The sequence below is a fragment of the Chanos chanos genome, chromosome 13, assembly GCF_902362185.1.
Source record: "Chanos chanos chromosome 13, fChaCha1.1, whole genome shotgun sequence".
Classification (NCBI taxonomy): Eukaryota; Metazoa; Chordata; class Actinopteri; order Gonorynchiformes; family Chanidae; genus Chanos; species Chanos chanos.
The window spans coordinates 20,100,397-20,127,136 of record NC_044507.1 but is presented as its reverse complement, the minus strand read 5'-3'; the positions used below and the strand labels follow the sequence as shown (position 1 = coordinate 20,127,136).

Genomic DNA, 26,740 nt, shown 5'->3' with positions numbered 1-26,740 from the left:
CAGTTTGACCACAGGGCAAGTTCACAGGAACCACGTCGATGAGATCCAATCAGGGGACAAGAATCTGTGACCAATTCACCAAAACACACCCATAGTCATGCTGCGTATGGAAAATAAGGTCTGGATTCCAGTGGACCGGATTGTATTTCAAACGAGATATCATCGGTACCGAACGTGGAAAATCCAAACCAAAGTAAGGCAGAAAAAACAGGACAATTACAACTGGATTTGAATTCCCAGTTTCAGAGTATCTTGCACCACCCCCAACATGCACACGAACAAAAACACACAAGTACACATGTGCAGAAGTATGTTTTTTTTTACAGAAATATTTTATGTATTCAAAACTAAATTGCTTTTTAAAATTATTTTCGTCTACATACAGTCTGGTAAAAATAGACACATTTAAGATAGAATACATTCTCAGACAATGCACCTGTTAACTCCTGAATCTCAACGAAAAACAACAACAACAACAAAAACTGTAATGTAGCAGGGACAAGAAAGACATGGCAGACATTTCAAAGACTGGCCCATGAAACTACGTATTCAACTTCATACAACACAGGATCAGTATCACTTACTATAATATGTCTACGTGAATCTATACTGGTCATTTCTTATTGCAAATACAATCAAATCCTGGGATCCAACATGAGTCATAATTCAAAAGTGGGTTTGATGCATCATACTGAGAACCTACTAGAACCCCAGATTTTGTTATTATCATAATGTAAACAGCTGTCACGGTTTCACCGCTGAATGGTATGTGTGCCCAGACCACATCAGTGCACTCGATGGATGCCAGTGATGTCAAATGACGTTTCACGTGAAAACAAAGAGGGCGTTTTAGAGGAGAGTGATTTCACTGGGAGGCAAGGTCAGTCTCTTCTCCCGCACGGACAGGAGGTTCTCCATGTGCATGGCGATGACACGACACAGCTCCAGGCTCTGCGGAAGCAAAGAGACGGGAGTCAAGCACCCGGGAAATCACCTGAACATGCAACTATGACTCAGCCAGGGAAAACGACCCATGACGCTGGTCAGAGGAAATAACCTACATTCTAACAGCTGAGGTACCTCATTAAAACTGTATGATGATAAATGGTTTTTATCTTTCCTGTTAGAGAGTGTATATGCTTGGGTCTTCTTTGGGAAGTACCTGGTTCAGCTGTAGCTGAGTGAGCCTCTGAGACATGAGATCCCCAAACATGATCTCCACGTAAGGGTAGCTGGAGCCAGCGGTGGGCCTCTGTGTGCGAGTGGACTGCACCTCTTTCAAGGCAAACTTCACCATCAGCTCCTGAGGGAGAGACAATGGAAATATCAACACAAACTCTCTAGAGGAACCGGGTTCTCTAGACTTGACCCGAGTATCAGCAAACTCTTCGTGACCTCTTCAGAGTAAAGGGAGGCGGACGTGACTTACGTGAGTGTCTTTGCTTAGGAAGTTTAAGCCGTTCTGATTGACAGCGAGTATACAAGGAGTGACAATGGAGCTGTTACTGCTGCTCTGTATGTAGAAGAAGCAGGACCCAAACATGGGGAAGGCACTCACAAGCCCTGAAAATCAAATGATGCACAAATCAACAGAGGTCACTCCGTGCCCAGGGGAACAAACAGACAGAGATGCAAGCAGACACGAGCTAAGAAATCAAAGACAAAATTTCGAGTCAGAAGTTTTTGCTTATACGGGTCGGACCGAAAGCCCTGACTCAAGGGAACGGTGTTTTTTTTTTGTTTTTTTTTTTTGATAAAGCGATTCCCTTGCTTGGCAATGTAGACATTTGAAAAGTATTTGTCAAATGTCCCCATGTAATGCATCTAAAAATAAACTTGTCATTGTTATGAAAGACAATCCACTTCCGCTTTACTGTTGCCCTATTTGACTAACTGACATAAAAAGTTTTGGCTTCTATTCCCTCAGACATCAAAGTGCTGATGCAACTGTGTAGGTGTTGGTAAGGTAGGTCCTGACCCAAAAACTGGGCTCTGGCCTGATGTGGACTGAGGGCCTGGACCTGCTGCATATGCACGGTGACCATGGTTACCCACTGCTGAGGACGCTGCAAGCTGAAGAGCTGGGGTGGAATGCATTCCTGGACCTCACTCCTGGATGAGGAAGGAGAACACGGAGATGTTACTCCAAAGTTTTATGGGACCCACATCATAAGTCCATGTTTTCTCACAGGTTGACATGCAAGGATTTTATTTTACAGAATGAACGTGTTCCATTTCAGCTTCAGTTTTTTTAGTTTTTTTTTTTTGTTTTTTTAAAGCAAACCATGTGACAGGATGCTGTCTGCTTAAGATAACTGGTGAGAACTGAGTTACATGGTTGGGAGGTAGACGGATTCCTTGGCCCGATGTTGCAGAGCAGCCAGTTTAGAGATCTGCTGAAGCTGCTGTTCGCTGACATTCCCTCGCGGCACGACATTGAGCAGAGCTTTCATGTAGTCAGGGCAAACCTAAAAAGACCCGGAACCGAAAATCAGAGCTTACAGTCTCTGTGAAACCTGAACTGGAGTGACACCATCTGAACTGGTGCGACAGCACTGAGCTTAGGAATGAAGCAGATTGGTTATTCTGACCACGCACCTGATTGTAATGCATGGTGACACTAAGTTCGTTGTCAAATTTCAGCGGCTGGGACCAAATGACTCTTCTGAACCAGAAGGTGAAGTTGCTGTCGATTAGCTCAGCTTCCGTGGCAATATCCAAAATGTACTCTTTTTTGGTCAGAGGCTGAACATTCTGACCTGCGGAATAAATGTCAGCACATATGTGGGCCAAGTTATAATTTTGAATGCAAATTTCAGGCCTATGAAAAGTATCTACCACTGCCAACAAACACGCATATCATATTCATTATTACATTTGCTTTGTCTGTGTGTGTGTGTGTGTGTGTGTGTGTGTGTGTGTGTGTGTGAGCACATGCGTGTTTTACAGAATTGGTATGGTTTGGAGCATCTGTATTTTTACCCCTGTTGGTGACCACAAATATTGCATATTCATCCATTGCTTCCAGTCTGTGAAGACCCATCTCATAGCAAAGCTCCTCTATTGCATCCAATGCCACCTAGATGTGACACCCATTGTTATATATATGGATCACTTAACCAAAGAGTAATATCGCTGACAGAAATTCACCCTGTTGTGGAAACTCACTGAGCAAGTCTTGATTTTCAAGTGTCGTTCAATCCCTCCAGGCAGAAGGAACAGCTGTCGCTTGGAGCTTCTACCAGCCTACAGAGAACCAGACCCCAAGGTCAAGGTCACATTAAGCACTACTCAGAGAGGACTAAGAGTTTGATTAAAGTGGAAAGTCTCCAGCCAACTGACCAGCATAGCCTTGAGTTCCATGCTGCTGGGATGCTCTGTCCGTCCGCCATATTGGAATGTCTTCCTCAGGTTTTGCTCGCAAGCTTTAGCAATGCCTGATCAAAAACAAACAAACAAAAAAAAGATAAAAAAAAAAAAAAAGAAAATCATCACAAGTCAGGTAAAACTTTTTCTCCTTGAAAGCAAAAGAACACAAATGTTGGCACTGATTTCATCAGATTCTCAGAACCTTGGAAGTGCACTCCCGGGCTGCTGTGGACGTCTCGCAGGTATTTGAGCAAATAAGGCTTCAGTACTTCAGAGCATCTGTAGTAGGCGGTGAGAATGTACAGGAGTCTCCAGCCCCTTTGACAGCTCTCTCTGCACAACACAGTACACAAGCTCCTCATCAGAATGGCAGGTCAAAGTACGTTAAATAAATAAACACATAAATAAACACATAAATAAATAAATAAATAAAAGTCCCATTTAATTTCATGCGGAGATATTCAAAGTTGGTACGTTTTGGAGCTGGTGTTCCCGGTGATCTGCTTGAGGACTTGACAGTAAGCTTCATCTCTCATTAGACCATATTCACCACTTAACTGCAACGGGGATTTAAAAATACAAAATAAAAGTCTTGATGTGTGCTCGCAGATTGGTAGCATTATTTCTCAGTAAAACTGGATGTGTCTGAAGGGGAATATAGCAGTACCCTTAAAATAGTGCTGACAAGATCTTGTTCACTCTGGCCTTTCATTGGGTAGTCCCCCATAAACTTCATTATAGCTGGAAAGTAGTTAAATACATTATTACAAACGAAACACTTACAATATCTAATTACTCTAGCTAAAAAACAGATTTTACAATCAGATTTTACATTCAAATTAAAATTTACTTCTAAATCCCATTTCAGTTTACGAGTGAAAGTTTAGAGGACTTTACAAGAACAGAGGCTGTCTGAGTTGCTTAATAGGTCCTGGTTTCAACAGTGTGACAAAGTTTCTAACTTACCCAGGAAAATGTCAGCTGCTATTTTGTTCATGTTTTCATCAGTGAACTCAATCAAGGACTGTTGGATAGGAGACTGTACAGAAAAAAAAAACCAGTGTAATTGTAATAAAAATGGTACCAAATACAGAATGTTTATTTAACAGAAGTTTCTTTATGTCAGTTATTTATTTCAGTTATATGAAGACAGAAAAACACAGTGCACATTTTTGTGCATATAAAATGCAGCACCTTGGAAAATTTCACCATGTCTGATGGCTCTCTGGCTCCTTTTCCTCTCTTTGACTTTTGTTTATATGAATCACTGTAAAATATCAATTGAGAGTCAGTCTGTCGATTATAAAATATATTTTTCTTTCATTCAGTATTTTCCATGATTTATGAAAGTAACCTAAAGCTCCTGACAATATTTATATTAATACTTAGAAGTCTATTTAAAGTAATTGGCTGACCTGTTCATTCTCTGGGCCTCTCTGAAATATTTCTTGGCAAACTCAACCATATTATACTGGCCATCATGCAAAATCCTTTCATCTATCTCCATGTTACTGTAGTCAGTGCGTTGCTCTACAGACTCAGTGTTTGGAGGCGCCCCCTAGAGGAGAGAAAGAGAGTCCACCATCATAATTTATGGAAGAAAGTCTCTCATGGGTGTCTAACAGTTTATTTGAAACTCCTTAAAGCACCTATTCATAAAAGAAAAGTCATACTTTTCCAATGATGGTACCAAATGACTGTAAGATCACAGGTCCCACAGAGCTTTGCGGAGTGTAATATTGTGAGAGTTTGTTGAAAATGGGGTTTGTGTGGTTGGGAGCGAGTACGAGCATGTACCTCTGTGGATCGATCTAATTCATGAGCTGCCGCGGTGGACGCCACGGCAACAGCCACGGCAGCAGAGGCCGCCACACGTCCCTCCTTGTTTTTGGGCTCCTCTTTCTTATCCACTGGGAGATTGATAAAATCGGGAGCAGCAACTGGTTGTACAAACTCAGCAGGGAAAATTCCTGAGCGACCATGTATTGCTCCAAACTTCCAGCCTTTGTGTAGCATAAATATAGCATTTAGGAGAGTATTAAAAGAAGAAAAGAGGAACAAAATAACAACAACAACAACAACAACACACACACAGAACGAAACTAATCGAACAAAAACACAAAGCCTTCAGAGGAGAGGGAAAGATTGCTCCAGCCGCTGGACTGTAGATGAATCGGTAAGTGTCTGTTTAATGCCAGACTATGGAAAGAAACTTATCCTGAGGTCACAAGAAGTAATGAATATTATATGTTCTAATATATGACTTTATCCTTATTCTGACATGTCACCCACAGGAGAAATTTCCACATATAAAACATGCATGCATGTGCAAACTGTCACTGCAGACAAAGACACACAAAAGTGAAAAAAAAAAGAAAAAAAACAACTTTTGAAATATATAGAAAGCCAGTCCATGCAGGTCCCACACACTGACCCACCAAAGTCAGGTGTGTCTCTCTTTAACTCCTCCAGAAGCATCACCTTCTTTTTCACAATGCAACCATAGCTTTGGCCTGTGAAACAGCCATGGGGGTGGGGGGGGGGAGGGGGGGGGGGCTTAGAGTCAACTTCATTGGCTCTGATGAATTTACACACATATTCGGTGCAGTTTCTCATTGGATCAGTATTGCTACGAATCAACAGAACAGCTCTACTGACTCTACTGTATTGTATTTCTCGCCCTTCCTCTTTCTTCAGTTGTTTAGCCCTGCTTGGCTCAAATGTGACATTAGTAGTCTTTTGTCTAAGGTGTAAGGACAGGACAGAAAATCAAAATGCACTGGTTTTGGTTTGGGCAGTCTCACCTTCCTCCAGGCCCTCCATTGTCTGCAGCCGAATAATGTCGCCCTTATGAAAGCTTAAAAGGGTTCGGTCATCCGTGACGTAATTGCGGACAGCAACCACATATTTCGAATCCTAGAACAAAAAGAGAGGGCTCAGATTACTCCAAAAACACTTCGACCAAAATCACTAAACAGAGTGACAGTTAATTGTGCGCTGTGGACTGTGAGCCAACCTTCTTCAGCTCGTTGATAAAGTAGTCGATCATTGTTTTGACCTGAGGAGCTTTGGCTGAGAAAAGAATAAGTTTTTCGTTGGTGAGATTGAATTCCAGCATGTTCTTGGAGGGGATGGTGACAAACATGATATCTGTATAGCTGCAAAAAGAAAAAAAAATTAACACATTTAAAAAATAAAAACCCTACATTTGTCCAGATGTTATGTTTTAAAAAAAAGCTGTAGCTGTCTGGTACCTGTAAGGACGAAGGACTCTGAAGTAATCTGGTGCTACAGCACTGCTCCGCACCATCTTCAAAAGTTTGATGCCCCTGTGAGACACAGAGAGGACCTGCACCCCAGTACCCACGCTGCCCTGTAAAACACACCGTCGTCACACACACACACACACACACACACACACACACACACACACACACACACACACACACACACACTCTTTATTTTCCACGCACAAAGCACACGGGCAGGACCACAGAAAACGAACAAAGGCAAAGCTTCTTACAGATGCTGGGAAAAGACGGGAGAAGTAAATTTCCCAGGTATCCCTGGCAGCGGTCACCACCTTTTTCTTTATGTTCTCATCTTGAGGTGTGGAGCTCTGGTCAATGTTGTTCTCCACTGTAACAAAAAATATTACATCACACAAATGAATACTCAGCAAATGAATATAGACCTGGAGAGAGTATAGGGATGACTGTAAGTTTTGTTTGTTTGTTTTGTTTGTTTGTTTGTTTTGACATGTGATGAGCACCAAAGAGTGTTTTCATTTTTTGCCTCTCCTCCTTTGTGATCCGAATGCAAGCCTCTGAGAAGGTGTCGTGGACTATCTAAAAAGTGAAATTCATTATGAATAAAAAAAAAAGGGTTGGTAAAACCTTGGGTTGAGAACAAATATCATCTCCAAACAACAACAACCAAAAAACTCACTTGTTTGAAAAGAAGATCCAGGACCACCGGATGGTTGAAGCTGTCTTTGGGGTAGAAAACCTAAATCAAAGAATGGTAATATTATGACAGGGCACCGGACAGTGTTGTATAGGTACATGGTATTCCTGGTATTCCACGGTGTCGTGGCCATACTTGTTCACCTGTTCATACTAACCTCTTTTCTGAGGTAGATTTTCCAGGGAACATTAGAGTAGGTGTAATACTCTTCACTGGTTCTTCTATGTAATTGTGTCTGGACAACCTCTTCCTCAACTGGGAGTTCTCTGGATACTGGTCACCAAACATACAAAGACACACAGACACATTATTGTTCATTTTGTCTTATTCATGGTAGTCTGATATGCAGGTTGTAACACACAACCATAGTTCTACACGCAACAACAACGGTACTACCGCATAGAATGAAACCACACAAAGGACCAGGTTAGTTACAGCTGACTGTCTTAATGAATATCTAGCATAACTGCACTCACCTGGTGCAGGGGGAGGGGCTCTCTGACTTACAGCTGGCACTGGGGGTGATCTTTTTTCCTTAATGCTTTTCACTGGTCTCAGTGGTCCACTCTCAGGTACAGGTTCCTTCCCAGGTGAAGGAGTAGAGGATGTGCCAAAGGTCTTCTTGCGCTGTGTTGTTGGAGAAAGGTGTGGATTTTTAATCTAGACATAATGATTAATCCTAGAACAGTTTTTGAATAGTACAGGGTCTCTGGTCTCAGAGATTAAGGTAGATTACCTGAGGAGGAGATCTCATTTGATCTTTGAGGATCAGCAAAGCTTCATCATGAGGGTCTGGCTTCTTTACAAATACTCTGCCCTCCTTTCTGAGATCAGATAAAAACAACAATGGAATTCTATCATCACGAGTGGACAAGAGAGGAAGAGAGCAAGATACATATTTTGTGTTTGAAATTGACATAAACTGTAATCCCAAGAGTCCCCAGATTATTCTAACACACTCAAAGAGACAATCAAGTCAAAACGCTGAGATTATGTTCAGTCTGAACAAAAACGCAAGTCTTGGGAAAAATAACTTCATAAGATGTGAATCCTGGCCTGAAATCGGTAGGAATAATTGTTTAGTTAATTATCACAGAGAACTCCTCCTCACTGACCTTGGCATCTCCATGGCTTTCGTGGGGCTCACAGGCTGGTACTGTTTGATGATGTCTTTGATGTTGTGACTGGGTTCCAGGTGCTCTGAATTGGAAATGGAGGCTCGAACCACATCCTCGGGTGGTGCTGTTCTGGTCGGGCCTTGGAATGAATAACAAAAACGGTGACTGTACTGTTTGAAAAGGATAATCGTACCCTGAATTGTGTAAAAATGTAAAATATATATATATATATATATATATATATTATATATATAGTTTCATGGCACGTCGTCAAAAGGTTTGAGGGCATGCCAGAGAAACTAACTAGGGTGACGTTGTGATGGGCCTTCTCTGTGGAACTGCGAGGATTGCTTGTGTGGAACATATCCTGTCTCTCGTCTGGTCTGCAACGATTACAAAAGACCCGCTCTGAGTAAGGGCATTCAATGGCTCGCCAAGCCATATTACAAGATCTGGAACATACTGATTCTCAAACTCCTGGAATTTCACAGCACAAAAGGGAAAAGGAATAACAGTGTGTACCAAACCACTTGCTTTGTTTTCCTTTTAACAAACTCATTACAAAGAACCATTAAATTGGAAAGACATAGATATAATCGTAGTCACTGAGCACTGAGCGCTGAAACAGCCGAGGGATGTTCTCATCAACAGCATGGCAGGAGAATGAAAATGAGGAAAGAGACATCGCGTTAACGGTTCACACTTCGTTGACGCACAGTAGGGTTTCACCAGTGGCTCTCTTAGTGGAGACTTACAGGACTGGACTGCCTGGAGTGGGTCGCACCTCTGAGGTCGCCCTGCGTGTGGCGTTGGGTCTGGGGACCAGAATACTGGGGCCCTCCAACCGAACCATACATCTGCTGCTGGAGGGCCATGGCTTGCATTGTCATCTGCTGAGCCTGTGGTGCATCAGTTAGCAACACAACATCATAATCATTCGAGGCTGAAAAGTACATGAAATGTGCAACTACTTGGAGCAGTATGTCGTCTATCCCAGTTTGTCGTAATCACATCAATGTCTCACGCACACACATAAAAGCTCAGTAGAGAATACAGACCAGTATAATTGCTTGTTGGTTGATGATGGCTTGTTGTTGTTGTGCCAGGACGCTTTGGTCCACACCTTCAGTAAGAGTGAGAGACCAAGAACAATTAATGCATGAACTGTGAGTAAAGCTCTGAGAGACGGCGCAAGCCTCCACAGCCAAGACACAAGCCATACGAGCGATATGCCTGAAAGAGCGCAGCGGAATCATCCGTGCCAACTGCCAATACGGAATTCCATCATGTTTACGTCCATACCTGGCACATTAGGCAGCGCTGGCAAAGGCGGCAAAGCAGGCAAAGCAGGCATAGAAGGGACAGCTGGCATGGAGGGTATGGATGCCATAGAATCAGGCATAGACGTCTTAGTGTCGGCCAGAGCGGGCACAGACGCGTTAGTGTGGGGCATAGTGGGCCCAGGGGTCATTGGGTCAGGCATAGCGTGCACAGAGGACATAGCTGGCATTGGTATAGGTGGCAACATTCCTCCCATGACGGGCAGAACCGGCACCGCTGACAAAAGCAAACACACCACAGGGTAACGATATGCCAAGACACAAAACAACATGGTAGAAAATCGTGAGCACGGTAAGCCATGGCGTATTTTTCTCTTTCAGATTCACTGAAATATGTGGTATTTTGATAAACATAGTATGGTTTGTTGGATTAGATACATTTTTATAAAAACTTGTTAGCAGTGAATTAACAAACTGATGAAAAGTGAAAAATGTGTTTTTAAGCATTATATCAAAGACAACTAGAAGAGAGTTAAATTTTAAAGCATGTAAAACCACCTCCTTAATAACACATATTTGAGCAATTTTAAAAATGCCCTCAAAACACATTTACTATTGTCTGAGTACTATAAAACTCTGAGCAGAAAAAGGAAGTTTTGGGGTTTTTTATTATTACTTTAAAATGTCAAGTATTTCCTCTCAGTGCTAACTGCATATCAAAACACTTGCCAGCTGCCACAGTCGTATTTCCCCCCAAATCACCAACAGATCATCACACAATCTTTTTCTTTTTTCATGCCATTCCTTTTTTATCCACCAGCAATGGAGCTTACTGCATTCACAACTCCACTGTGAATGAGAATTTTCATGCATAATTAATAAGCGGTAAACATCTCACCGCCAGGCTGTAACCCGGGGGGATAGGGCCTGTCGGAATGGGGTTTGGTCCCGTCTTCATCTTCCCCTCCAATCCCGCCGGCACCTTTCATACGGCTGGACATGCTCGCTGCCTTCTCCAGATCCTTCAGGGCAAGACGGGGCAGAGAGAGAAACAGGCTCTTACCCTGCCAGGACCCCTCCGTGTTCAGCCACACGTGAAATCAATCTCCTCCTGGGAGTACCTTATACTCCCTAAGAGGAGCATAACTCGTTTACCACTAACGCCACGGGGCCCTAGCAAACCTGAGACAAGGCGGTCAACCACCGTGAGTGTCCACCTTTCGCTTTTCGGATCTGTCGGCCACGTTTTTCCCGGTACCGGAACTGTACGCAATAGTCTATCAGACGCTGTTTTTGAAACAATTCAGAATTCTGAGGTTTGCTGCAGTTCATCCATTGTTCAAGGCACAATATCTTTTTGGTTTTGTTTTGTTTTGTTTCTGAGAAGTTGTAATTTTGTGGTTTGTTCATGTTTGACTGAGAAGTAAGCAACATTCTGGATGAACAGCATAGCTGTACAGAACGTTCAAACACCGTTATTAAAAGGGCTAAGAGTTTACAAACTGTTGACCTGAGAGATTAAGTGGAGCTTAATGCTGTGAGAAATACGGTAATGGAGTAACTTAATCACCCTCTTTGCTGGGGATCTGATGCTGATAAGACACATCTGATACATTCAATCGCTCATACACAAAGGATCAAATGACCCATGCCGGAACTAACCACTTCTCTGACTCTCATAAAACGCTTAAAAATTATTAGTCGGAACAGCACACCTGACAACATGACAATAACATGGTTTAAAAGGTTAAACTGTTTCATTTGAATGCACATAGCTAAAATATTACTTACTGAACAGGATATGTTACACAAAGTCAACTAGTGTGGCTAATATCTGACACAATTCACAGAGATAAATCATTAGGGTCTGGAGATTAGGCACAGACTTACGCTGCCATCAGACAACACTGGGTCAAACAGACTGTCAAGGTAACGATCCATTCCCCTCTGTGTTGGAGCCTCACTGTAGTCTGATTCAACTGCAGGAACACAAATAAAAAAAAACAACGTACCAAACAGACTGCCATGAAGTGAACACTAATGTGACTCTAAGTGTGTGTGTGTGTGTGTGTGTGTGTGTGTGTAATTGTGTGTGTATAAAACATGGACTGACCGTGACTGTAGTATCCATCTGAGTCAGGGATGCTGGAGCTGGGCAGGCCTTGACGACTAAGTACCAGAGGGTTTTCATCGTCTGAATCAAATCCACTCCCAAACAAAGCACTGACGGAGTTAACACAGAAATGATGTTTATCATTACCTGAATTAGAGTGATATATTTCTTCCTCCTAATTTCTGACCCTTACTGAGTCATCAGTAACCAATGCCTGTCTAGACTAAATGGGTAATTTCTTTCACAAGGGAAAATAAACATTTGGATTTCGATACTGGGCCTGTAGGGATTACGTATGTTGAGAGCGTTGAAAAGTCTACTGGATCCTGACCAATCAAAGCAAAACACTAACAGGCTGGCGTTGGGCCGGGTCTTGGTGGGACTCTCTGCTGAGATGATGAAATAGGACTTCTGCTTGGGAAAATCTCGCATCAGCTCCAAATCCGCTATCAGATCCATGACGTAATCGTGACCCGCAAGCTCCGCCCACTGCCCTTGCTCTTTCATGATGATGGAATAACCCCTCCAGCCCTCAGCCACTCCTCTGGAGTAAAATCAAAATTAAATATATACACACACAGAGCACCACAAGACCTTCATAGATGTTTTGGTTCCATAGAAGCTACTTTGAGAACAGACAATGTGTTTGCTTGCGATAAAGATCACGGCACAGACTGGGCACCTGTGCTGAAGTACGTCTCCGGCTAGATCCTCTCCACTGGTCCAGGAGTGCACAGGACAGAGGAAGGAGGTCCCTGTTGCATGAATGTTGGCAGTGTGTAAAAGGCACACTCAGAAGGGTGAGGCGGGGAGAAAAAAGAAAGAAAGAAAGACAGAATGAAAAAAAGACAGAAAGAAAGAAAGAAAGAAAGAAAGAAAGAAACAATACTCTGAGGACTTTTTATTCCATTCCGTTTAGCACGACAGATCAAATGTCTCCTAATCTAGCTGAGCGCTACATAATTGCCACTTCAGGATTTGGTCACACAGTGAGACCGTGCCAGGTCACTCTAGGGAAGTGAGTACAACATGAGCTGCTTGTAATGGAGATCTGCGTCTCTGCGTGTTTCTGAATGCCATGCCCTCTGTTACGTAAGTAAGTATGTTTGTCACTGTCAAAACAATGAATGCACAGAAATGGACATCACTAAGAATTTGACACTTTTCTTTACTATTTGTATTTCGTGCTCCACATTTCCACTTGCTTTCTGTTCACTATATTAAACAAGAATATTGAGACTTATCTCATCTGGCATGTGGGACACATGTGCTTGAGGCCAGAAGAATGGTGGTAGTGGTGATGTGTTTCATTCCTGTACTTGATGTAATTAAGCCTGATGCTAAGATCAATGACACTCACCATCAAAGCAGTGGACTTGCAAAACCATGTTTGCTTTCTTCCTATTGGCTGTCCACTCCAGCAGGGACAGGGGATAGGTCCTTGCTGTCTCTGGTCCATACAGGGACTTCTGCATGGCTTGTATAAGCTTATGTTGACAAATGGCCTTATAGTCATCATAAGCATGGTCTGACACAAACCTGTAGCCAGAAAACCACAGGTAGGATCAGTGTGAGGAGGAGCAGATGTGGAACATTACCCAACAAAAAAAGGTAAAAAAAAAAAAAAAAAAAAAATGATGTGTTTCTCACTTCAAGAGATATTTTTCCATTTTTGGCGAGGGCGCGAAAGTACTCAAGCACGCCAGCAGCAGCAGCCAGCCCCTCTCAGCGTTGTCCGGGTTACTGTTCCTCCAAACCTGATTGGCAATTTGACATAGGATTTCGTCTCGGAGGTTTGGACTGGTGAGCCCTTTCTGGATGATATAGTTCCCAAATAGGTTTTCCTGAGCTCCATTCAGATTGGGGTCACCCATGAATCTCAGTATCTAGGGAGAGAAACAAAAAAGCTTGGAGTGATGTCAGTTGACATCAAAAATAGAAGGAGGGTTAGGTAAAGTTTAAAAAACAGTACATGTCAGTAAACCAATAGAGTTTCTAACCATAGTAAAAATATCCAGTGCTTCTTGATTGAAATCGTCTTCCACATGTGTGAGAGATGTCTTTAAAGGTGCCATCAGCATGCCAAACTTCGGCTCCTGCATATTAGAGTTGGATTAATTATGCATTAAAACAACTATATGTGCATTTAACTTTCATTAACACAATGACAATAAGCTCCATAAAAAAAAAAGCCTTGTTATAATGCCACTAAATATGTATAAATAACAATTCAAATTTCTTAAATTAAGACCTTTGAAATAGCTACTTAGCAGCTTTTGACATACCCTGAAATGAACTTGGATAAATTTGGAGATGCAGTAGTTGTTGATGTCTAGAGGCAGAGTGAGCTGACTTTCCACCTGAACTGTCGGGGCCTGGACAAGTGCAAGGCAATCTGAATGGAGCTCTCTACCACCTGAGCAACATACAGAGAGAAATCAGGCCTAGGATTGCAACAAAAGGACCAGCTGCCACCAGCATAACTCTGTTCTCAATCATATTTATAACTGACCTGCAGCTGCTTGCAGTAGCCCTCCGAGTTCTGCCGGAATGGCCAGGTGAGTGACGTTAACCACCTCCCGTTTCGTCAGCTCCTGCAGATAAACAGTAACAGCAATGCACAAATGTATGTATTTTCACGTATGTATTTTGGGTAACAATGTCTCAAAAACATGAATTATGTTTACTACCATTTCAAGTCTTATTCTTTCCTCTTCGGCCTTTCTTCGCGCTTCCAACCTCATCTTCAAAAAGACAGGAAACAATTTTGTAAAAGCTAATAGAAAAATGATTTATGGGAGAAGAAATTTAATGTTCGGGCAAAAACGACTGCTTTTACCTTGATGTATCTCTTGCGGTTGACGTACATGTGAATTAGCGAGCGGAATTTGATTAGACTCGCTCTCATCTTCACGTACCGCTTCCTGTGGGTACCATAAACAGTGTGTCAGAGGCATTAGGCAAGATCACAGTCGTGCAGAAAGAGATGGAAAAAGTGATCAGCGGGAGTAAACGTGACCTTCTACCCGGCTCGTACCTAGCGAGGTAGCCGCGACAGTGGGCCTGGAGTCTGATAATCTTCATACGGAAGGCCACGTAGCGTTTTCGCACGAAGAACATCCGAGTGTAACGCTGCAGCGTTAACGCTGCCACATGCCTGACACGGTCTCTCTTACTCTCCAGCACTTGATAGATGTTCTCTCTCATGAACAGCTAATACACAAAGAGCACAAAAAGAGAGAAAGAAAGAGAAAAAGAAAGAAAGAAAGAAAAAGAAAGAAAGAAAGAAAGAAAGAAAGAAAGAAAGAAAGAAAGAAAAAGGGCACCCACGAGTACAAATTGTAAGTGCGTTTTAAGATGTGTAAACTGTGAAGTATTTACTTCCATAAGTTAACGGAAACGTTGGCTGAATAAATCAAGAAGTCATTTCCCAAACAGAAAGCCAAAGTCAGTAAGAAAAAGACACAAAGCCACACCTTTGTAACACCAACTTGAAACGCTCCTGGCCTGACTGGACAAAGCCTCCTCAGCATGTAGGCACAGTTCTCGCCAGTTGGTGGGGGAGGCTGCTTCAGACCCAGCAATGCCTTATACCTAAATATGGTAAACCCATTCAGAATCCATTTAAACATCAGTTTTAATCATACAAGCTGTGGTCAATATACAGAAAAAGAGGGCTGATTATCCTTCTTATTCCTCTGATGTCTTGTTTATCACCAGCCTCTGCGTAAATGGTCGGAATTTCACATGTCTAACACTGGTTATGTGTCTTACCTGAAGAGGAAGATGTCAAAGGGAATTCTGATAGGATAGCCCTCCTTTCTGATCCGGATGGTTTCCAGAATCCCAGAGTAACGGAGCTGAACACTGACCAGCTCCATATCAAACACACCAGGCGCCTGTAGGGGAAGCATTTAACGTGTGGGAAGCATAAGATGACCACCGTGTCAACATTTAAACTCTGTACAGTTCTATGTACATTAGTAATGTTTGGTACCTTGTTATTGTTTGGCTTAATACAGCGCACAAAGTATGGGTTGCATCTGGTTGACAAACAGAAAGGATAAAGATGAGGAGGTGCGGGTGTAATAAGGATGATGGTATAAGGATGTCTGTGTTTACATTAGGTACAAGGTGAATAGAGAATCAGTGTCCTGACAAAGCCCACCTCTCCATCTTCTCAACAAGCTCCAGAAGTGATGTCTGGAATTTGGCTGCGACCGTTGAGGCCTTGGTGGCGTCGTGTGATCGTGCTGTTCTTCTTCATCTGGTTTTTATATTGACTGAGGATTTCTGCATGGCTCTTGAATAGGGTAGCCACCATCTGGGCTCAGAGACGACATAAACAGCTGTCAGATATTCTTAGATACTCTCTTCCTCAGCTATGCAATAAGAGGAAATCATTCTTACTCAAACAAACCATATCTTACCTGGTTTTTGCTTTGCATGAAAAGGTCGAGGACGTCCTGGCGGACTTGATCGTAATTTTTGTCCAAAAACTTGTGGACCTGAAAAATGGGGTGGACTATATTTGACTTGTGGACTGAAAACATGAATCTGTTTTTATGCTGCTTTTTCTGTTTTTTTTGTTTTTGTTTTTTTTTAACCATTAATTAGTCTGTACCTGGTAAGTGACATTTCCAGCAAAGTGTTTAATGGTAAATTCAGGGAGAGGCATCTTTGGCTTTGAATACAGTGGGTTGTCAGCATGATGATAATGACACTTCTGAAGGAAAGTGTGATCTGTTGCCTGGTTAGAAAGAGACAGACAGACAGAGAGGGAGAGAGAGAATAAATGATGTTGAGAAAGCAAAGGTAAGTAAAAAAAAAAAGATAGGCCTGATTAGACATTGGCCAGTAACCAAACCAAACAAGTAATTCACCTGAGGAAAACCACTCTGGTCATCAAGGATTCTGAGTATCCCATGAGGCTTTGCAGAAATTAGATCAATACAGGCCTGATTGTCACTGAAAGGCACTTCATCCCACCTGATTTGCTCTCTGCTGTATTCTTCCTTGGGTATTCAAAGAACATGAACGTTCAATAAACCAAGTGGTTGTGCACAGCCACGAATGGATTAGAATGTATCGTGACTACTCACTTGTTCCTCCCTGAAAACAATCCTATTGAAAAAGAACTGGAGGTACTCATTTGCATAATTTATGCAAAGCTGTTCAAAGCTGTTGAAGGTGAGGTCCTGTGAAATACAGACCAAAAGCAGTGATTATATTTTCACGATATGATTCCTCCAGCACGGGGAGGCATTTCAGAGACCACAACACGGTGAGATATGAGATGGAAAAGGTGAAAGAAAGACACCATACCTCAAATCCATAGATGTCAAGAATGGAGATAGACAGTGCATCATTTCTAGGGTAAACCCGTTTATTGATCCGGTCTGTTAACCAGCTGAACAGCAGAGAGTACAGGATCTTGGCAACTGCGTCTCTAAGATTTCCAGAACAAAAAGCTTGAAGAATGATTCTGATAAAAAAATGTAATCTGTCATGTGTCGTGTGAAAACTGAACTGTTGGCGTGAGGTTGTTGTGGATGTGTGGATGCAACACACAGATACATACCTGGCATCGACTGCATTCTCCACCGTCAGAGGAGTGTAGATCTTCTCTCTCATTGTCTCCTGTTAGTACATTTAAAACAGGTACACAGCATCAGAAACTACAGCTGCAAACACAAGAATTTCTTGCAAAATAACATGCAAGATGTTTCTCTTGTACACAGCGGTGGAACAATTTTTCTTCATCTTTTGAAGTGTTTTTGGTTGTTGTGCTGAAATTCAAACAAAGGATTAGATTAAAGGATGCTGAGCTGCTCCATCAGTAGATGAGTACAACTGATACCTCCTTCACTAAAAAAAAAACAGCCTATGGCACTAGTGTTTGGAAGTGTAAACACAGCCCATTACATCTGTAGTCATGCTTGAAAAGAACGTTAATCCCCTCACAGTGACAGCCTGAAGGACAGGCCTTGTGCTAAAAAACATTTTGGCATGTTGATTAAATGTTGTGGCTAGAAAAGCTGTCCTCCTTGTGTGGTCCTTTGACATATCAGTGTCTGAATGCACCACACACTCTCATTGTCATTCTCTTAGAACAGGGTTATCAAGGTTTCATCAGATAAGAAAAGCCGTTGCAGAATGAGAACCTCTATCTAATGCAGGCGGACAAGGGGAAATTACTTTGACTATGGGCCTCTCCCGTTACATAGGGAGCACCTGTTTCTTCAATTAGTAGAATGACCTAAATTGCATTACACAGCTCTCTGTGGAGTCACAGTTGCAAAACCACGGTGACTTGTGGTTGAAATGGCTTTGCACACTTCAGCATAGTTGTGGACGTGAGAACACTGACAAGTTCTGGCTCCCAGTGGGACGTGGTGTGACAGAGACTTCCCTAGGAAAGGATGCCAAACTGAGGATCACATTAAAAGGGCGCTGTTTTTTTTTCCTTCAGTGAAATAATTCGAATCAACTGATGATAGAATAGAAGATGACAACTGAACACAGAAGGACTCTGCCTGCGATTCAACGGCAGGGCCAAGGAGGAGCAATACTTGCTGAATATCACTTTCAGGTTCTGAAACGGGGAAAAGGTGAAAACAGATCTTGGAGGGTGTTCAGTTTGGAGAGAATGGAGTGTGATGGACTGAAGTACGGCTGAATTTCTTTGAGCTGACAGCGTTCGGTACTCAGGTGACACAGGTTTTGTATGACCTAGAAACTTGGATATACTACTGGAAATGTGTCCCAGGCTTTTGCAGCAGGGCCAAAAGAGACGACTAGTTTCATTGTTTGACTGTCACCTACAAGAGGTCTCGGTTTCTTTCCTTTTTATGGCCTATCATGAGTTTGGATAATCATCTACAGAATACAGTGCAGCTTAGCAACCTAAAAGAGTAGTTCAGAATGAGACAATGCGGGGGACGTCACTGTGAATATGTAAGTAAACGGAGGTCTCAAATGTCCTTAATTATAACTGTTGGCCATACGCTAACATAAATATCGGTAAAATTGTATACTGATGTTCCGTCGCTTGTGTCATCATTTGTTTTAAGATTTAACAGTGTTCAGTGAAGAAACATCAAGTCAGTTTAAATTGTGACAAAACACAAAGTCGACTTAAATTTTATATTGTTTTAGAGCGGTGAATAATAAGAAGTGAAAGATCTGCTGCAACAGCTCTCTGGATCCAAACACTGGATTCAGGAAAAATCCATTTTATCGTACCGGAAAAGTAGTTTTTGTGTCATAAGAGTGGTAGTGGGATTGTTAGTCCTCTCTGGGTCAGTACTGTCGTAGACCTCTAGGCGGTACCCCTGCAGCAGGTTCAGTGAAATCTACGGTATTGTGCAAAAGAGTGATGGCTGTGGTATCAGTCTCTCTGACGTGACCACAGACCCCCCCTGGTGTCTGTTGTAGCCCAGGATACCCCCTGATTGGATTTCATTGGTTTCCATAGCTCTACTGCCTGCTGCCCTTGCTATAATTAACCTGCTTTGTCACTGTGGCCAAGGGATTTAGAGCTTATGTGTGAGTCTTTTGACGTTTTCTTTGGTGCCATTGTCCTAGCTGTCTGAGAGACAAATTGAAAAGTATCGGTTGTAGAGTGTGGATATTGTTTTGATGGGACAGCAGTGAAAATGACACGATGATGTATGCAACACTACGCATGGTGCTGACACTTGGCTTGGGGCCCTGACGTGAGGTCTCCCTGGAGTTCATCCAAGGTCTGGAGGTGAGTAAGTTCCAGGGTTATCACACTCCAGTCAGAATTCATTTCAACCCACGCTGAGGAATTTACTTTATCTTTCAAAACACGTTCAGCAAAAGTTTCAAAATCATTTAAGTTGAAAGTCATTGCTTTTCCAAATATTATTCATGCAATCATAAATCATAATCACCTAGTTCACGGGCTTACAATATCCACTGAAGTTTCATAATATATTATGATCAATACAGAGGGAATACCCAAAGGTTTGTTAGTCAGGCATATTTCCTTGCTAGTGTTCAACTTGCATCATTTGCATAAATAACTTATTGCACCCCAGGAAAGACAAAGCGAAGAAGAAAGGGGAGAATCTCCTCTGGAAACAGGAGAGTGAAGGATCATCAGAGATAGTCTGTCAGTAGAACATGATCTCTAAGACTGAGAGGCCGAGGAGGAAAGCCCAGAGACTGGACATGCAGCCAAAAAGACATTTATGTTTCCCAATGAAAGTGTTTTCACGAGGTGCAACACGAGATATCAAATAATGTGATAACACAACCACTTATTTTGGTAAACAACCATGGAAAGTGAGGCGAACTATAAGACACATTATGGGCTTCAAATGCCACAGTTCCAGTGGCAACTAACTTAAGAGCCGGCGGTCATGCCACAGCTTACCGTGACTTTGAAGGTGATACATTTTTGCAGAGCTTCTGGAGAAATCTGCAGAAGTTCACCCACCACTCTGATCTCCTGGGCGCTCACCACTGATGCCATCTCCAGGGAATTCCTCTGCAGGTCCATTTAAAGACATGCTCAGTCTGATTCAGCCTCATTCAGATTGAAATAGTTATTCAAATAGTACCATTATACAAAAACACAACCACAAAGAAGCTCATCAGATGATCTTTCCCTTGCTGGTGGCAAAGGAAAACTATAGTGCTATAGTAACATCAGTGAAAACATTATTAATTTGATGGGATTTGTCTCCAGCTGGTAACAGCAAAAAAGAGAGAGACAGCACGCTGTCTTCTACCTCATATCTTTCAAAAAAGACATTTCCCAGATGGAGGATGGAAGACAAGACTCTGAAGATGCTGCTCTGGTCTTCGGCACTAAAGTGGAGGATCTCCAAGGCGCTGAGGATCCTGCGGAAGTCCTCCTTATCGCTCTTACCCAGGATCTCGCAGTCCCCACCCTGATTGGTCAACCAAGAGCAAGTCAGCCAATGTGAAGAGAGCCAAATCCAAACTCATTTTTCAGACTTTGCCAATACAGCCAAAGTCCGTACAATGGAAGATCAAATTAACTGTTGTTTTCTATATTATAGGATGAATCTACGTTGCCTATGTATCATCTCGCATGAGCTAACAAGTGACGTCACCTGATTGAGGTAATAGTAAGTCTCTGCCTCCTGGAGGTAGAAGGACTGTTTTTGCTGTGAAGGAAGGCCTGCGAGCATCTCATAAAAAATGTGATAGTTCCTTTCATTTTTGGCCTGAAAGAAAGAAGCAGAGCAATGTACAAACTTGTAAACTGATTTCACCCGAGACTTTTTACTTTAGTCATAAGCCAGCCAAATCACTGGCGCATATTAAAACATTATATTATCATGCCAATATGCATTATCTGAAGTATGTTTTTTTTATTATTATTATTTTTCATAGAGACTGACCTGAAATACAATCCTGGACTTTTCAAGTAGATACTGTGAGGTTATGGCACCGCTGATTACTCCCCTGAAGTTAAATTATTTAAACAATAATTCCCACATTATCACAAAATTGCAAGATAGCTTCTCTCCTTTGGAAGTTCATGTCAGTTACTCAAACCATATAACTTACTTTCACATATAACAAAGTATGTATACAAAAGGCATTTCTTTTTTCAAATTGTACTTACTCCTCCAAAAAGATCTCCACATATTTCCCAAATCGACTTGAATTATCATTCCTGACAGTTTTGGCATTTCCAAATGATTCTAAGAGAGGAGCTGCTTCTAGAATCTGTGAATATTTTCATTTGACAACCATAAAAGTAAATGAAATAATGTAAACATGTTCAAATTCAATATCAATACGAAATGTATTCACTGATGTATTCATGGTTTAAGTTTCAAGATCAAAGAGCACACAGTTTCAATTCATAAAACCTTGATTGTTATGTATAGTTTATATGATAAATCCCATATTTGTTGTGTAACCACATTTTCTACATTGAATATATAAGATATTGAACATTGTCTAAAAAAATACATTGTCCTGACATGAGCAATATTCAGCTGAGACATGTATCTGTAATGTCACGCATATTAGAACGTTATAAATGCTTAATGAAGGTTTTATGAGTGTACCCTCAGATATGGTGTAGCTTCTGTTTAATATACTATGATTTTTCCTGTCTGAATCAGCATTCCAATTCCACATAAGTAAATTCATTTTCAAGGGATATAAGCCATAGCTACTATGTTTAATTTTACATGCAAAACACAAACACACACACAGACGGAGAGAGGGAGAGAGAGAAAGAGAGAGAGAGAGAGACTAATCTAAAATAACAATACCTCAATCTTTGTGAGACCACATGAAGCCAAAAATACACAAGAATATCGAGTTAGGTTAAGGTATATGCGAAACCCTTTAAACTAGATCTGTGGTCTCGTGTTCACATAGGTGTCGCATACCTGCTGAGAAATGTTGTGTTTGTGATGTATAGCAGCTAGGTAACGTAGGACCAGCTTTGTGGCCTCAGTTTTACCTGATCCACTCTCCCCACTGAAACACAACAACCACATTTTACACGTGAACCAACTGTCAGCTTAACACCCCAATTATGGGCTAAACACCCCAATCACTGAAACTGGCACGGGTACTTGGCATGTGACACACACAGATTTCCTCGTCTTTTGCCTTGCACTTAAGTAATGAGCTAGGTGTCTGATCATCAGACAGAGGTGAAATCGAATGCTGGAATGTGGGTGTCATGCCAGCTTCCTTGAGACAGCAGTGGCCGTATTTCACACAGTGACATGATCTGTGGGTGTAGTCCTAGCCCAGACAGCAGTGGTCTTTTCTTACAGGTATCTTCTTCATAGATAGGTTTAAAGTGTTCCAGCCTGCCAGTGGGGTCAACTACAGCTGACACTAACAGCTTGTTTGGATGCTTTAATTTTTGTATGTTTTCTGTCTCAGATCTGTCAAGTCAAGATTTGAAAAACACTATCCGACAGTTATTGGTTCAAGATCTACAGTGTGTTATGATTAGTCTGAGAGTTTCCCTTTAGAAGCAATATTGGCAAACATAATGGACTTGCCTGATGACTATGCACTGGTTCTGTTTGGCATCCATCATTTTTGTGTAAGACAGATTTGCAATAGCGAACAGATGCCTGTAAGTAAGCAACAGCAACGTACAGAATATATGATAGCCGATGGAACAATATAAGTGATTAAGTTGTCATTCTTGAATAATGGCCATTCAACAGTGATATTCAGTGTTAAGACGAATATATTTGAATAATTAACAACTCACGGAGGGTTTTCTCCAAGAGCATGTCCTTTGTGTTGCAGCACCATGTCTGTCCCATAGATATTAAACATCTTGTAGGGATTAACAGACACCAGGATACTTCCGATGTATGTCTTAAAAAGAAAAACAAACCCCAGCGTTTCACATACCAACATGTGTATACCTTCAGGAAAGAGTTAAGAGTCCAATATGCTTGATATGTTCTGAACCGAACTTAGTTCAATTTATGCAGGAATAGGCACATGCTGAAAAAAAAAGTTTAAAATGTAACTTACGTAAATTAGTTCACGTTCAAACCTTTTTTTCAAGTTCAGCAAAACAGTTCCTTCATGAAGTTCTCTGCAGAGAAAAACAAGTTTATATTCCTAACTGAGCACACATTAACAGTACATTGCTTATCACTGCAGGTTACTCACCAGAGATAATTCTTTCTGATGTACCCATTATGAAGTCCTTAGGTTACCATTAACATTCATAACACTTTGAGTGAACTCATGTAGAGAGCAGTTTATCTCAGAACTACCATGTTAAATAAAATCTTACTCCAGCTGCGTCATGTCCTCAATCCCATCCTCCTCAGCTTGTTCCCGGTACACCATTGTTGGCAGACTTCGGATTGAGTACATCTATGATAAATAAACATGAGTGAATAGGTAATCTTAAAACAACTAATTAATTAAATTCAGTTTATTCAGTGACTGGTGATGACCAGTGTCATAGTTTCTCCATGTTGCCCCATTTTATCTACAGATTTGTTTTTTTAATTCATCTTGATATCAACCGACCTATATGACAGCAAATAAACAATGTTTCCATTAATGTGCTGATTTCAATTTACATCTTTTAATACTTTTTTTTTAAAATCTCATTTAAATGATCTTTCATGACAAAAGTGCAAAATTTACACCACTGATATATAAATTTGGGATTTTGTAACCAGTACTAATTTTGTACACTAGATTTGCCACTTGATATTTTCTATACAATTGAGACAGCCTAAACTTTGTGATCTGAAAGTGTACTGAAAGTCTACTCTTCACATGGTGACCACTTCGTTTGATGTGAGTGAAGATAGGACTTGTTTCTCTTAAAACCTATGAAGCCAGTTCTGCATCTTTCCACAAGTTGCACCCCATAGTTTAGTTTATCGACCTAAAACACTTGTTGAAGTGTGATACTTTCATGACAGTGCTCACCACAATGTAAGAACATGGCCAACAGTGACCAACAATGTGTATGGAGAGGGAAACTGATCCTGATTAACACACCTTCCCACGACCAAACGTGTTCCCTCAAAGCCCCAACCAAGAGACGAACAGCTGGACACATGTTAACTCAGGGTAGTATCCCAACTTGCTAAGCAACACACCAAAAGTAATTCAAATTTCCTCAAAATGTACAAATGGTCATTTGTTTATGAACAATCATTTGGGAAGCTCTCCAATCTCCTTTTGTAACAACCTGCAGTGAATGGGAATAGTAGTCAAAGAAGACAGATCAACTGGTGTTGCAGATTGGATTGAACGTTACTGAAATACTAACTGTGTTTGAAGATGTTACCTTATCATACCACTGCCCTCTTGGCTCACCCTCCCTGTCTGGTGCCCACTCTGGCTCAGTGTGATCTGCCTCATGCCCAGGGTACACAGGAACCATAAAGTCCACCAAATCTTCATCCCTATATATGGACCATTTTGTGAGGTTCTGTACAGTATGATGAGGAAGGACTCGCTCTGAAGACCAGACATCGTCTGGCTCCTGAGGATCTATTGTGTGATTTTGGGCCCAGTGATGATCAGGTTGGCCCTGAACCTGAGGCATCACAACTGCATACCTTGGATCCTCTGGAGAACTCCCCAATGCTGAGGGTAGCCTGTACGAAGCGTTACGTAAATTAGAGTTCTTCAAGGCATTTCCAAGAAAGGGAGAAGACAGTTTATCACTCTGTGCAGTTCTGCCCTTGGTCAAGATTGAGCCATCAGGCAGTCTATAAGAAGCTTTACGAAGGTTTTGATTAAGAAGTGCACCAGAAAGCATTGGAGATGAGGACTGTTCTTTTTTCTGGTTTCTGAACAGGATTGATCCATCAGGCAGACGATAGGAAGCATTTCGAAGATTAGCATTCTGTAAAGCATTCGACAAATGGGACGATATTGATTGCTCTGGTTCCGGTTCAGAACTCTTTCTCAAAAGCGATCCATCTGGAAGTCTGTATGAAGCTTTGCGTAGGTTAGCATTCTGTAGAGCATTTGACAGAAGAGGGGAAGATGCTTGCTCCACTTTTTGGTCCCTTGATTGGAAAGTTCCATCTGGCAGTCTGTAGGATGCATTGCGAAGGTTCATATTCTGTAAAGCATTTCCCAAGTATGGGGAGGACTTGTTTTTTTCAGCTGTTTGATCAGGGTTCCTTGATAAAATAGATCCATCTGGGAGCCTCAAATTTGCTTTACGCATATTAGCATTTTGAAGGGCATTTGATAGAAGTGATGGAGAGGCAGCTGTTTCTGCTTCCTCATTCCTTAACACAAGTGTTCCATCCGGGAGCCGGTAGGCAGCTTTGCGTAGATTAGGATTCTGTAAAGCATTTGACAAAAGGGATGGAGTAGAGTTCTCTACTTGGCTGTCTGCTTGTCTGGAAAATAATGATCCATCTGGTAGTCGAAAAGATGCACCTTGAAGGCTAGGATTTTTCAGTGCACTTGTTAAAAATGGGGAAGACACTTGAGCTTGGGGGGAGGGAGAAGGGGTTCTTTGAAAAGGAGAACTGAAAGAGGCATTTCGCAAATTAGAGTTCTGTAGAGCATTTGATAGTACCGAAGTGTTAACTCGGGCTGTTTCCTGACCATACTGCGACATCACTGGAGCATGTGGAGGTGCATTCCTTTGAAGAGGTGAGGTGTACGAAGCATTTCGGAGATAGGGATTCTGTAATGCATTTGTCAGAACTGGGGAACGCAGGACCTGTTGGTTGTCAGAATGTGCCGCAGATGTAAATGGGGATGCAATTCTTTGTATAGGGGAGGTGAATGAAGCCTTACGAAGGTTAGGGTTTTGTAAGGCATTTGTCAGCATTGGGGAAGGACTTTGATTCACAGGCTGTTCATACTGGGATGCATTTAGTAAGGAGGGACTTGAGGGTCTCTGAGATGAACTATATGAATCATTTTGGAGTTGTGGATTCTGCAAAGTATTTGTCACAACTGGAGAAGAGGCCTGTGATCTTTTCTGGCCAAACTGTGGTAATACAGAAGATTGTGAGGATTTGATCTTTTGGAAAGTTGACATATTTGTAGCATGAAGATTTGGGTGCTGTAAGGCATTTGTTAGAAGAGGGGTAGGTCCTTGCTCAATTGTCTGACCAAATTCTGTGATGTCTTGGGCGTGTAGAGCACCACTACCTGGAAAGGGTGCTGTGAAAGAACCCTGTTGAAGACTTTGGTTATGCAAGGAGAGGTTCCCAGGTGAGGGAGACCGTAGCGGTCGTGGAGACCCCTGTTTCATTGAGAACTGGGGTGACTGGGGTCTACTCGATATATGCCTGTGTGAGGATTGTGGTGATGCCAGCCCTGGGTGTTTCAGAGAAACCTGCCGAGGGAAAGGAGCTGGGGAATCCAAAACTAAAGGATGGTTTGTTGTTCTC

At 41.9% G+C, this 26,740-nt stretch overlaps 1 protein-coding gene across 1 annotated transcript; it reads right to left on the bottom strand.

Moving 5' to 3' along the window:
- Positions 1-849: 849 nt before the first annotated feature.
- Positions 850-25,359, bottom strand: myo15aa (myosin XVAa). The gene is given in 67 exon segments (XM_030789751.1): positions 850-951; positions 1,163-1,303; positions 1,430-1,563; positions 1,979-2,112; positions 2,335-2,468; positions 2,599-2,759; positions 2,983-3,079; positions 3,169-3,246; positions 3,343-3,437; positions 3,572-3,702; positions 3,844-3,926; positions 4,037-4,110; positions 4,336-4,408; positions 4,564-4,636; positions 4,785-4,927; positions 5,167-5,372; positions 5,808-5,882; positions 6,174-6,285; positions 6,386-6,527; positions 6,624-6,742; positions 6,893-7,008; positions 7,142-7,217; positions 7,318-7,377; positions 7,493-7,608; positions 7,812-7,962; positions 8,072-8,159; positions 8,451-8,592; positions 9,238-9,352; positions 9,512-9,576; positions 9,720-10,010; positions 10,632-10,755; positions 10,862-10,864; positions 11,624-11,712; positions 11,847-11,956; positions 12,199-12,390; positions 12,529-12,601; positions 13,207-13,385; positions 13,497-13,732; positions 13,847-13,942; positions 14,132-14,262; positions 14,359-14,440; positions 14,537-14,590; positions 14,686-14,770; positions 14,884-15,059; positions 15,323-15,440; positions 15,621-15,745; positions 15,844-15,889; positions 16,015-16,076; positions 16,078-16,170; positions 16,277-16,354; positions 16,471-16,596; positions 16,730-16,861; positions 16,949-17,044; positions 17,172-17,295; positions 17,428-17,486; positions 20,251-20,364; positions 20,609-20,770; positions 20,957-21,070; positions 21,248-21,311; positions 21,475-21,578; positions 22,136-22,141; positions 22,256-22,346; positions 22,886-22,960; positions 23,104-23,213; positions 23,376-23,439; positions 23,644-23,726; positions 24,661-25,359. Coding segments are annotated over 67 exon segments (7,680 nt in total). The 5' UTR covers positions 25,138-25,359.
- Positions 25,360-26,740: the final 1,381 nt, after the last annotated feature.